Source organism: Pelodiscus sinensis, chromosome 28 (assembly GCF_049634645.1).
Source record: "Pelodiscus sinensis isolate JC-2024 chromosome 28, ASM4963464v1, whole genome shotgun sequence".
Classification (NCBI taxonomy): Eukaryota; Metazoa; Chordata; order Testudines; family Trionychidae; genus Pelodiscus; species Pelodiscus sinensis.
In genome coordinates this window covers 11,874,119-11,885,783 of record NC_134738.1, presented here as the reverse complement: position 1 = coordinate 11,885,783, position 11,665 = coordinate 11,874,119, and the positions used below count along the sequence as shown (strand labels likewise).

General features: G+C 54.4%; 1 protein-coding gene across 4 annotated transcripts; it reads left to right on the top strand.

The window, feature by feature from the left end:
- The first annotated feature begins 440 nt into the window (after positions 1–440).
- On the top strand, positions 441–11,398 carry NPM2 (nucleophosmin/nucleoplasmin 2). Of its 4 annotated transcripts, none has more exons than XM_014579756.3 (9): positions 441–509; positions 2,019–2,104; positions 2,705–2,824; positions 4,732–4,825; positions 6,004–6,140; positions 6,852–6,877; positions 8,593–8,629; positions 9,500–9,571; positions 11,295–11,398. In XM_014579756.3, the coding sequence occupies exons 1-8, from the start codon at positions 446–448 to the stop codon at positions 9,542–9,544; spliced, it is 609 nt and encodes a 202-aa protein (XP_014435242.2). In that variant the 5' UTR covers positions 441–445; the 3' UTR covers positions 9,545–9,571; positions 11,295–11,398. The 4 variants fall into 4 exon arrangements, with proteins under 4 accessions (XP_014435242.2, XP_006135607.2, XP_014435243.2 ...); XM_006135545.4 differs by having other exon boundaries at positions 6,849–6,877; XM_014579757.3 differs by lacking the exon at positions 6,852–6,877.
- The last annotated feature ends 267 nt before the right edge of the window (positions 11,399–11,665 follow it).

Here is an 11,665-nt window from a genome sequence, read left to right as displayed (position 1 = left end):
CTGACTGGAGGACTGAGGAGTGTGCTCTTTGAATCTCTCGACGAGAGACTTTTTCTTTAGTTTCTCAAAAAGAAGAGTGAGCGGTAACTTCCTGAGTGTTTAAGTTTTTTTGGGGGAAAATATTCGGTCCTCTGGCTCTGTAATCCTTTGCAGAAAGGTGTAACAGGAATCTGGGGCTAGAAGCAGAAAAATTCCAGTTGGAAACAAGGCCCAAGCTAACCGGGAGGGTGTTAACTGTTGGAACAAACTAGGACAGGAGGGAATGGTGGACTCTTCCGATCCGGAGTTCAGTGGCTTAAGACTGGCCTGTAGGATGCAGGAGATCAGACTAAACCAGCTAATGCTTCCATTTGGCCTAAACTCCATGGAAAACTCAACTCCCGTCTCAGTGCTGTGGGAAAGGCTCTGTTCTGAGTGTTGCTTTCTTCCTTCCCTCCTAGCACCCATGGCTCTGAACAGCAGTACGAACAGCGACAGTAAATCTGAGAAGCCGGTGTCTCTCATCTGGGGTAAGAACCTGTCTCATGACTATCCCTGGGGCTTGTCCTGCCTCCCACCTGCTTTTTTTGCCTGTCCGGTTGCATCTTGTTGGCTAGCCCAGTGGTTCTCAATCAGGGTACGTGTTCCCCGTGGGGAAGCCAGAGGTCTTCCGGGAGGACATCAACTCATTCAGACACTTGCTTGGTTTTACAGCAGGCTCCATAAAAAGCACCGGCGAAGCCCGTGCAAACTAATGTTTTGTACAGACAGTGACTTGTTTCTCGTGCTCTGTGAGCTGGCCACTGAAATATTATATTAGAAATAATATTAGATGCTGGTCCATTGGTGTTTAATTACATGGTGGAAATGAGACCATGAGCAGCAATTTCTCAGTATTAATGTGCCATGGCCTTTTTTGTATTTGCTCTGGTTCCTGCAAGCAAGTCATTTGTAAGTGAGGTGAGACTTAATATCTGCAGATATACCTATCTCATAGAGCTGGAAGGGACCTGGAGTCTAGTCCTGTGCCCTTACAGCAGGACTAAGCACCATCCCTGACAGATTTGCCCAAGAGCCCTAAATGGCCTCCTCAAGGATTGAACTCACAACCCTGGGTTTAGCAGGCCAATGCACAAACCACTGAGCTGTCCGTCCCCCAGACTTGGGGAGTACACAAGACAGATCCGACATTGGAAAGGGGTTAATCTCGAAAACGTGAACCACTGAGCAGTGCTACACACTCCGGAGGGCAGGGAGTGCCGTGTGTTGTCCTCCTAGCACAGCAGGGCCCCAACTTGCCCGTGTCTTCTCTGCGACTGTAATACAAGCTGTCCCAACGGGGTGGCTTTGGGCTATTCCAGGAAGAGTCTTGCAAGACTCCCCGGCCAATCGTAGCCCCCCGCTGAAACGAAAACACGTTTCCAAGGGGTGATGATTCTCTGCCTCTGACAAATCAACGGGAACCTTGGTAGCTCTGGAGGGAGTATCTGGAGGGCTCTCCTCTAGGGAAGAGGATGGGCTCCGCTTCTTAAGGCCGTCAGGTACAGTCTCTCCTCTTGGCTAGCTCTGAAAATCCTCTTGGCACAGTCTCCTCTTGGCTAGCTCTGCATGGAGCTGCCAGATTACTTTTAGCCCCATTCCTCTCTCCCCAAGCTAAGACCAGAAGAGCGGCCGTCTTGGGTCAGACCAAATGCCCATCTAGCCTATCGGCCGACAATGGCCAATGCCAGGAGCCCCTCTTAGGACATGAACTCTTTCCCCTGCGTCTTAAGTGGTTCTTGGCACCGGTTGGCTGAGGCTTGTGATGGCTCCATGGGACGATTTTGGCTCTAGAAACAGGATCAGGAAGCCAAGAAGAGCTTGGAGGGAGTCCAATTGCCACCTCTAGGCTGAAGGCACTTAGGTCCTGGAGGTTTCCCTTAGGTCTCCTCTCCATCCCTCCCTTTTGGCCCCATCGCCGGTGCCTGGCTTAGACACGGCTCAGCACGTTCTCAGCTGAGCCGGCCTGACGAGGCCTCTGCCGTCTGCCTCCGCCACAGGGTGTGAACTAAGCCGTGAGAAGCAAACCTACACGTTCCAGATCCCGCAGAAGTGGAAGTATGAGCAGCAGCTGGCCCTGCGGACGGTAAGTGCCTTGCTCGGAGAGGTTCTCTGGGCAGCGGGTGGGGCTGGGGCTGAACAGGTAGCTGAACGTCAGCTGTCCTTGGAAGCTAATCTAGAGGGGCGGAGAAGAAGTTTCCCCGGCCTAGGTCCTGGAACCGCCGAGGATGCAAACGCTGCAGGCAGAGAAGAGACTAGCTCATTACTCGCTTGCCTCATTCGTGCTTGTTGACCAGAGCCGAGGGCGGGTTTATGTGCTCCAGGCCTGCAGCCCTCGGGGTCCTGATCCAGGCAAGCCGGGGGATGCGAGGCCTGAAGTTCCCCACCCCCACTTTAGAAGGTTCGCCACCTTTGGCGTACAAAACACCAGGACACCTCCTGAGCCCATCAAACTGGACAGCTTGGGGGGGGGGGGTGCTGACTCCTTTCCAGACCTCCTGGGCCAGCTACCCGCAAGAGATGGTCCTCAGAACCTGGCTGGGGCCAATCCTAGAGCACTATAGACTTGACTGGAACCCGATCTGGGTTTGGGCGGGTGGGCGGGGAGAAGTCTAACGATGGAGCCTTTGCCAACATGGCTGGAATTCTCTTACTAAAAGCTGACGACTCCTGCTCTCCCCCAAAGATCTGCCTAGGTGAGCGAGCCAAAGACGAGTTCAATGTTGTGGAGATTGTCCCCTCGGAGGACAGCAAGGATACCACGCCCGTGCCCCTAGCAACCCTGAAACCTTCAGTACTGCCCATGGTGAGTGCCGCGGGGGGCACGATGGCGTATGGGAGAGAGGAGTCTTTCAGGGTATGTCTCGACTACATTGTTTTTCTGAAAAAACTTCACCTGCGTCCACACTGCGATCGCGTTCTTTCGAAATTAAATCGAGAGAACGCAGGGAGGGTTTTCAACATCGGTAAACATCAGATTACGAGGAAGAACGCTGTTTTCGAAAGAGCTCTTTTGAAAAAAGGCGTGTGTGGATGCAGAACAGGGACATTTTTCGAAAAGAGGCAACCGAAAAAAGCCCAGGTGCCCCGGTGTTCATTCTGTGCATAGCAGTCGGGGCTTTCTCTCGAGAGGCGTCCATGCAGTCTGGACGCTCTCTTGCGCAAAAGCTGATGGCTTTTTCAGTCCGGTTTTGCGATGCGGATGCTCTTTCGGAAGAAGCTTGCAGTCTAGACGTATCCATAATGGACTCTGCGGGAGGACAGGGGGACACGGACCTGGGATTAGCTCTGATCAAGCAAAACACCCAGCCCAGCTGGGAATGACTCCTGGAGCGAGACTCTGCTTGCTAGAAAGGCCAGGCTTGGTGCAAGCAGGAGTGCTGCCCTGGGTGGTGGACAGGCTGGAATAGCAAACGGGAGGGAGGGGAAGTGCATGAACTGAAGGCTGAGTGCACCTGCGCAGCCGCCCGCTCCTGCCAAAATAAGTGTGCCCTCGTTTCCGCCTTCCCGAAGACCGTGCTTGAGGATCCTGCCAGGCCTCAAAGCAAACCTGTTTTCCAACTTGACAGGGCGGTTGCCCTGTATTGGCAAGGCAAGGATGAAAACAGCCCTGGGGACCAATCACAAGCAGGCATGAGGCAGCCAATCAGGGCCTGGCTGGGCCCTATAAGGAGGGCTCCTGGACAGGAGGAGCTCAGTGTCTCTCCTGCTTTGGAGGGAGAGGGACCTAGCTGCCGGCTAGCAGGGTGCCTTGGATAGAGCAGTGCGGGGGGGAGCCAGGAGAGCTCAGGCTGAGGCCTGGTGACCGGGGACAGGGAGGTACTAGGGCTGCAGAGGAGCAGCCAGGGCAGGAATCGGTGGCAGGTCCAACTCCCTCAGGCCAATGATGAAGTGGCCAGTTCTGCCCCGGAGGGAAGCCAGGGCTAGAGGCTGAACCTCAGTGGGGCACTGAGGCACGTGGTGGGTTGCATGGGAGAGGAGGACCCCAGAACAGGGGGGCTGCTGCGGGGCCCGACCCAGGGGAAGGGGCATCACAGTCTGCAAGAGACGTGGGGGCCGAGGCCACGTGGGAGGAGAGCTGGGGGGGAAGCCAGCTGCTGGCAGGCGATCCCGTGCTAATCCCGGACTGGCCAGCAGGAGGCGCTGTGGCAGAGTCAGGGCTGTGACCCAGGTACAGCTCCCAGCTGGGTCTCAACACAGAGCTTAGAGACCCTCGCTGGCGTGGGGGAGCGTCCCCAGCAGGCCAGGACCTAGAAAATTCAGCCCCGACAATGCACAAACCGGGGGGGGGGGGGGGGGGAAGAATTGCAGAGGGCGTCTTGCCAGGCTCTGGCGTTTGTCTGCAGGGAAAGTGGGCAGTTGGAAACCTAGGGCTGGGGGAGGCTAGCCCCCAGCCCTGCCCCCCCCCCCCCCGCCCCTCTCGGGAGCCATGCCCCCTCCCCGACTGTAGGGGCAGCGCCCCCTTCCCCCGAACACAGGTGAGGTGCCCTGGCCTCCCTGCCCCCAGCATGGGGAGGGCGGGCAGGCGGGCACCCTCCCAGCCCCGGAGCGCGGGGAAGGTGAAGCCCGGGCAGCCCCAGGAGACTGGGAGAGCTGTGCTGAATGGGGGGGGGAGAATGTGGGTGGAGAGGGGGCAGCCAGGCAGTTTGCCGTCCCCTGCCTCTTCCGCCCGCCGCCCACGGGAAGGCCCATCCTATAACGCTTCTCTTGCAGGCCACCATGGTGGGGGTTGAGTTGACGCCGCCCGTCACCTTCCGGCTGCGAGCTGGCTCTGGCCCCGTCTACATCACCGGACAGCACGTGACGTGTAAGCCCGCACCGCGAGGGGGGAGCGGGGTCTGGGCCCTGGTGTCAGTGCAGTGCCCTCTGGCTCCCGCGGGCTCCAAGACCTACCCAGGAGCCGGCACCTCCTTAGGCTCCATGCAGTTCAGTGACTCCCCCATCTCCAGGCTCAGGAAAGCCACAAGCTCCTGCTGTCCGAGCCGGGGCGCCGCAGGCCTCTTAACCGCAGGTTCCCTCCCCTCGGCCCTGCCCCTTCTAGGCGGGGCGGCTGGCCAGGGAGCTCCGGGAGTGGAGGCTCGTTCTTGCGGGGCCCACCCTGGCTCAAGTTAGAACCCGGACACCCACTCCTTGGAGCAGGGCACGTCTCCGCCGTAACGCACCACAGCTTGTCGGGCTGGCTCTACTCCGGAGCTAGGATAACCCCTGGGCTATGTCTACACTCGCGGCTTCTTGCGTGAGTAATATGCAAATGAGGCTAAGCGTGGAATATCGCCGAGCCTCATTTGCATACCGAATGAGCCACCATTTTTTTTCAGAAGAGGCTCTTGCGCAAGAAGGAACGTCTACCCTGCCCCTTCTTGCGCAAGAAAACCCCTCTCGCGCAATGCCGTTCTTCCTGAAAAGCAATAGGTGTAACGGCGTTGCACAAGGAGGTTTTTCTTGCGCAAGAGCCTCTTCTGAAAAAAATGGTGGTTCATTCGGTATGCAAATGAGGCTTGGCGATATTCCACGCTTAGCCTCATTTGCATATTACTCGCGCAAGAAGCCACAAGTGTAGACATAGCCCTGGAGTGGGACTCCCGCAGCTGGTCACCGAGGAGGTGTCTACACAGCACCCTGAACTCGAAGTAAGATCCTCAACGTGTGCTACGCAAAGGGGGTCTCTTCCCTCGATGCTATTTCGAAATAGCTTCTTTTGAAATTGGGCGCATCTACACAGTGCCTGATTTCGAAATAACGCCCGATTTCGAGACATCCCGTCTCCTCCTGTGGAACGAGGGTTACAGGGAAGCCGAAATAGCACGCCTGGTACTTTGAAAATAGCTCAAAATAACGGGCGGGTTAAGTCAAGCCACAGGGCAGCTATGCTTCCGGTATCCGGAAATAGCCACGCTGTGTAGACATACCCCGAGAGGCTACGGCGTGGCTAGCTGCTCTGGTGGCGTGTGACCTGCTCTGAGCCACGGCTGCTCTGCTTTGCAGTGATACCAGATCTCTCCTGGGATGAAGAGGAGGAGGAGGAGGAAGAGGAGGTGGCTGAGGAAGAATCCTCGCAAGAGGAGTCTCCCCCCAAACCCATCAAGCATGCAGCACCCAACAAGAGGGGTAACATTGCCAAGGTACGCACGAACGGGCTGGCTGGGGGCTCCCGCTGTCAGTCGCACGGCCCAGTTCCTGCCTGGTGGCACCACTAATTCCCTGGTGAAACACCGTGTCTGTCCCCCGGTGCGGCAGCGACTCGTGGAAGAGTAGAGTGAGCTAGCCACCTGAGCCTGGCAAGATCTCTCTGGCTCATCCAATGAACCAGTCTCTGCTGGAGGCAGTCTCTCTCACATGAGACTCCGAAGTGCTTGTGGCCACTGAAAACCATGTGAGTCCTGCAGAAAACTTAGCACCTTAGCTAAATTCCAGAACAGAGAGTGGTTTTGTATCTGTGTTCTTTCCTGCCCATCAAAGTGACAGAGCCCCTCACGTGGGGGTCCCCTAACCTGGGGCATAATATTGCTAAAGGTTTATTCGCTGTGCTATAGCCCAGAGGTGGCTGCATTTCAGTGACGGGCATAGTGCTGCTAAGTCACAAGTCTCTCTGGGATATACTAGGTGGTGCTTGGACCCCTCCCTTCGTTGGGGAAAGTCCTGCATGGATGGGCCAGGTTTCATGCTGCTACAGCTCCTCTTTACCCATTTCCCTGCTATCGGGACAAGCGATGCGGTTCTTCCTATGTGGGAGGATTACGGGCGGTTCACAAGACAACGTCCCTTCCCCTCCCGCCACTTAGAACTTGTGCTCAGCTCGTCAGCTTTAACTGCGTCCGTCTTCTTCCCAGAAGAAGAAGATGGAGAAGGAGGAAGAGAAGTGAGTACGATCAGCGGAGGGATGGGGGGCGTGGCTGGGAATCTCGAGCCCTGCAAATCGCAGATACCCACTTGGTAGCTGCATCCGCGGTGCCGTTTTGCGGATGTGGGTATACATTTTGTGTCTAGAACCTTGCAAATTCGCAGCGATCTGCTTTCTCTCCACTGGGATCCGTCTCTGCAGGGGTGGCTGCTAAGATCGATGGGTCATTTCTGCCGAGGCGGGTACCAATTTTGTATCCGTGCAGGGCTCTCTGGATAGCACCCTCCATGAGATGGTGGGGATGCTGTCAGATTGACCTCCAGAGAAGTGGAAGCTAACGAGCTCGTGGCAAGAGGGGAGTACTAGAATACCATAGGCCGGGGGGGGAGGGAATAGTGATATTGACTGACCTCCAGGTCAACCCGAATGTAACAGCCTTTTTGGCTGGGCATGGACGCTGCCGGGCCTAACTCTCTGGTAAAGAGCAAAGGGTAAAGAGTTCTCTGAGTGTAGTTATTTACAGTTCACAATCCTGCTGGAAGGGCATCACCGCTGGGGTTCCACAGGGTCTATTTTGGGACCAGTTCAGTTCGATATCTTCATCAACGATTTAGATATCGGCATAGAGAGTACGCTTATTAAATTTGCAGATGATCCCAAGCTGGGAGGGATGGCAAGTGCTTGGGAGGAGAGGGTCAAAATTCAAAACGATCTGGACAAACTGGAGAAATGGCCTGAGGCAAATAGGATGATGTTTAATAAGGAAAAATGCAAAGTGCTCCACTTGGGAAGGAACAATCCGTTTCTCTCACACAGAATGGGAAGCGACTGTCTAGGAAGGAGTACAGCAGAAAGGGATCTAGGGGTCAGAGTGGACCACAAGCTAAATATGAGTCACAGTGTGATGCTGTTGCAAAAAAAGCAAACGTGATTCTGGGCTGCATTAACAGAAGTGTTGAGCAAGACACGAGAAGTCATTCTTCTGCTCTGTTCTGCACTGATTAGGCCTCAGCTGGAGTATTGTGTCCAGTTCTGGGCACCGCATTTCAAGAAAGATGTGGAGAAACTGGAGAGAGTCCAGAGAAGAGCAACAAATTGCTAAGATTTAGAAAACACGAGCTAGGAGGGAAGACTAAAAGGTCTGGGTTTCTTTTGTTTGGAAAAGAGAAGACAGAGAAGGGAACATGATAGCGGTTTTCAGGTATCTAAAAGGGTGTCGGAAGGAGAAAAATTGTTCTTGGCCTCTGAGGATGAGACATGAGGCAATTGGCTTAAATTGCAGCAAGGGAGGTTTAGTTGGGCATTAGGGAAAACTTCCTCACTGTCAGGGTGGTTAAACACTGGGATAAGCTGCGTAGGGAGGTTGTGGAAGCTCCATCTCTGGAGATATTTGAGAAGGCTAGATAGGCATCTGTCAGGTATGGCCTAGACGCTACTGGGTCCTGCCATGAGGGCAGGGGCCTGGACTCACTGACCTCTCGAGGTCCCTTCCTGCTCTCGTGGTCTGTGATGCTATGATAACTGTCCTGTGAGATGCTATGGGAAGTTGACACTGGCATGTCCTTACCCCGTCGCCCATGCCCAAAGCCATCAGCGAGGTCTAAGCGCCTTAGAACCTAATCGCTAGCGGCGGGATTGTTCCAGCGAGCGGCAGGAGCGCAGGATCTAGTTCTGTGAGTTTATGGCCTAAGCTCCCAGGCGTGGCTCTAACCTCGCGCTTCTCTTCCGAGCAGCAGCACCCCTTCGGACGACGACGCCTTTCTCAGCAAGGTAGGAAGCCGAGCGCTGATGCCTGGGCCCCAGGGACAGGTGGCGGGAGACCCGTGAATAGCATTGAACGCTGGCTGGGGACCCGCTTCAGCACAGAAACCTCTTTTGAAGCTTTTAAGGCTGTGGCTGAATTCCGCCCGGGGCTCGCGTGTCCATTTCATGGGTTGCTGCTTTGTCGCCGCTTGGCTCTGTCTAGAGCTGGCTGACCAGAATTACTCAAAGGGAAACTGGCTTTTAGCACAAGTCATGCTCAGGCCGAGTCATTTGCGAAGGACCTACACCCCTCATTGTCAGCAAGTACCAAATATTCTAGCAGCTGGCGAGTGTCTGTCACATGCCCCTGTCTGCTTCCAGTTAGCTGATAAGCCCTGGAACAGAGCAGGCAGACATGAAAACACCCTCCTGACAGGGAGAGAGAACCAACAGGCATATGGATAATTATCTTGGGCTTAGATCAGCATACAGGTCATGCCCACTATGTCGCCCCCGGTATACATCCGTTCTGCGCTACTGTCATTGATACTTGCAGGAACAGATGTGCTATATGTCCTCCTATTCCTTGCTCTTAAGTCACGCAAAAAAAAAAAAAACCCACACCCTAATTTGCACAAATGGAAGTCAGCTGTGGGGAAAAAAAAATTCCCCGCTTTATGTTATTTTGCTAGAAGGTTTTTTTGGAACGTATCTTGGACTTGTAGCAAGGATGGCCTGTCCTCGTGAATGGGCTCTTGCTGTCCAGCTCGAATAGCTTCCATGAGCAGAGTAGCTCTGAGGTAACGTCTTGGCCTAGGGAACGAGGCCATGAAATCGAGGGGTACCTAGCTACCAGGCTGTGGAACTAGCAATAGCCGGTCTTTGTTCCCTTTGCAGGGAAGAGGAACGGTCAGAGGGAGAAAGTCGGCAGCAAAGAAATAGACTGATCTGCAGCCAGCTCTCTGTGAGGTAAGACTGTTATGCAAACCACCAGACGGCTGCGCACAGCGGCCACCGAGATGTTGGTTCTACCGCACCCTGCCATGGAGCGACCCATATCTGTCCCAGGTTCCCATGAAGGCAGGGATTTGGGGCAGCATCTTGAGGCTCCGGTGTCCGCACGTGGGGCAAATTCTGGCTGCACCAGGCTTTGACAGGGCAACATACCTTATGGGGGGGAGGTGGTAGACTGGGTATATCTTGACTTGAATAAGGCTTTTGGTACAGTCTCCCATGACCTGCTCGCAAACTAGGGAAATGCAACCTCAATAGAGCTAGTATAAGCGAAGTGCATAACAGATTGGAAAACCGTTCTCGGGGAGTAGTTGTCAGTGGTTCACATTCATGCTGCAAGGGCAGAATCAGTGGGGATCAGCAGGAATCTGTTCTGGGATCGGTTCTGTTCAGTTTCTTCATCAATGACTTAGATAATGGTATGGAGAGTACATGTAAATCTTGCAGACGATACCAAACAGGGAAGGGATGCAAATGCTTTGGAAGCTAGGGTGATGAGTCAGAACAGTCAGGACAGACTGGAAGAGTGGTCTGAAGTAAATAGGGTGAAATTTAAGTAAGGACAAATGCAAAATCCTGCACTTAGGAAGGAACAATCCGTTGTCCAACCTGGCGAGTGACTGCTTACGGAGGCATAATGTGGAAAGGGCTCTGGAGGGCTTAGTGGACAAAGCGAAATATGAGTTAATGGGCCCCCTGCTGCGATGTCTTAACAGGAGTGTTGTAGGCAAGCCAGGAGAAGTCGTTCTTCTGCTCAACTCGGTGTTGATGAGGTCTCAGTCAGAGTATTGTCTAGTTCTGGGCACCACGTTTCAGGGAAGATGTAGAGGAATGGGAGATGGTCCAGAGAAGAACAAAAATGATTCAAGGTCTAGAGCTATGAGGCAAGACTGGGGGAAACAAATGACGTTTGTTGAGTCTGGAAAAGAGGAGATTCTGGGGGAACGTCACTTTTTTTCCAAGTACCTAAAAGGGTGTCACAAGGAGGGAAGAGAAACCTTCTTCACCTCGGACAGGACAGGAAGCCAGGGGCTTAAACTGCAGCAAGGGTGGTTGAGGTTGGACATTAGGAAAAACGTCCTAATTGACAGGGTGGTGAAACACTGGAGTAAATTGCCGGGAGTGGTTGTGGATTGGGAAGAGCAGATTAGACAGACCTGTTATCAGGGATGATCTATTCTAGAGGGTGCTTGGTCCTGCCGTGAGGGCAGGGGGCTGGACTGGATGACCCCTCAGGGTTCCTTCCAGTCCTACGATTCTATGCTCCTTCTTGGGGAGTTGGGTGGGTAAATGGCTAAGCAAACGCCCCCGGCTGGAGGAGGGTATTCAAGGAGAGGACCAGGGATCTCAGCCCACGGGGATAACACACAATAGAATCCTTCAGGCAGGAAGCTACTGGCGCAGTAACTGGCTGTCAGGAAAATGGCTTGGCAGAATAAGCATGGACCTCGGAGGCCCTGCCACTAGGCCCTGATTCAGGGTGGTTCTCGCACTGTAATTCTCCCCCAGTGCTCCTCCCACGTGCAGGCTCTGAACCCACTGAAATCGGGGCCAGGGGACTTGGGGGGTGGCCCAAACTCCCGGCTTCTCTCTGGAGAGCGCCTCAGCACAGAAGTTCTCCAGGGCTTTACCCCGATTCCGTGCTAAGATCTGACGTCCGTTTCCACTTGCCTTCTAGGGCCTGGCGCGGAAGAGACCAAAGAGTTTTGTTTTGTGTTGGGGGGTTTTTGTGCTGTTTTCTGTTCATGTCTTCAGAAAAAATAAAGTGCTTTTCATTTTGCACCCTGGATTTCGCTTCCTTCGTAAGCCGGGGAGAGGGTGAGGCACCTGGACGGAGCAGGGGTTTTAAGGTGCCTGAATTTCAGGCTGGATTCAAAGCCCCACGACTAAGCTCAGATGATTTTCTTTTTACATTCGGCAGCTTCAAATTCTAGCCATTGTTGGGTCTCGGCCGCACGCCTGCGGCTGGTCCATGCTGCTCGGTCTCGCCAGAGCGTGGGGCTGGCAGGCATACGTGGGAAGGGGGTTCAGGCAAACCCGCGGCAGGAC

Coding starts and splice junctions, on each gene's coding strand:
- NPM2 (XM_006135545.4), top strand. CDS start 446: ATGGCTCTGAACAGCAGTACGAACAGCGACAGTAAATCTGAGAAGCCG. Junction 510..2,018: donor GCCGGTGTCTCTCATCTGGG/GTAAGAACCTGT, acceptor CCTCCGCCACAG/GGTGTGAACTAAGCCGTGAG. Junction 4,826..6,003: donor CACCGGACAGCACGTGACGT/GTAAGCCCGCAC, acceptor TCTGCTTTGCAG/TGATACCAGATCTCTCCTGG.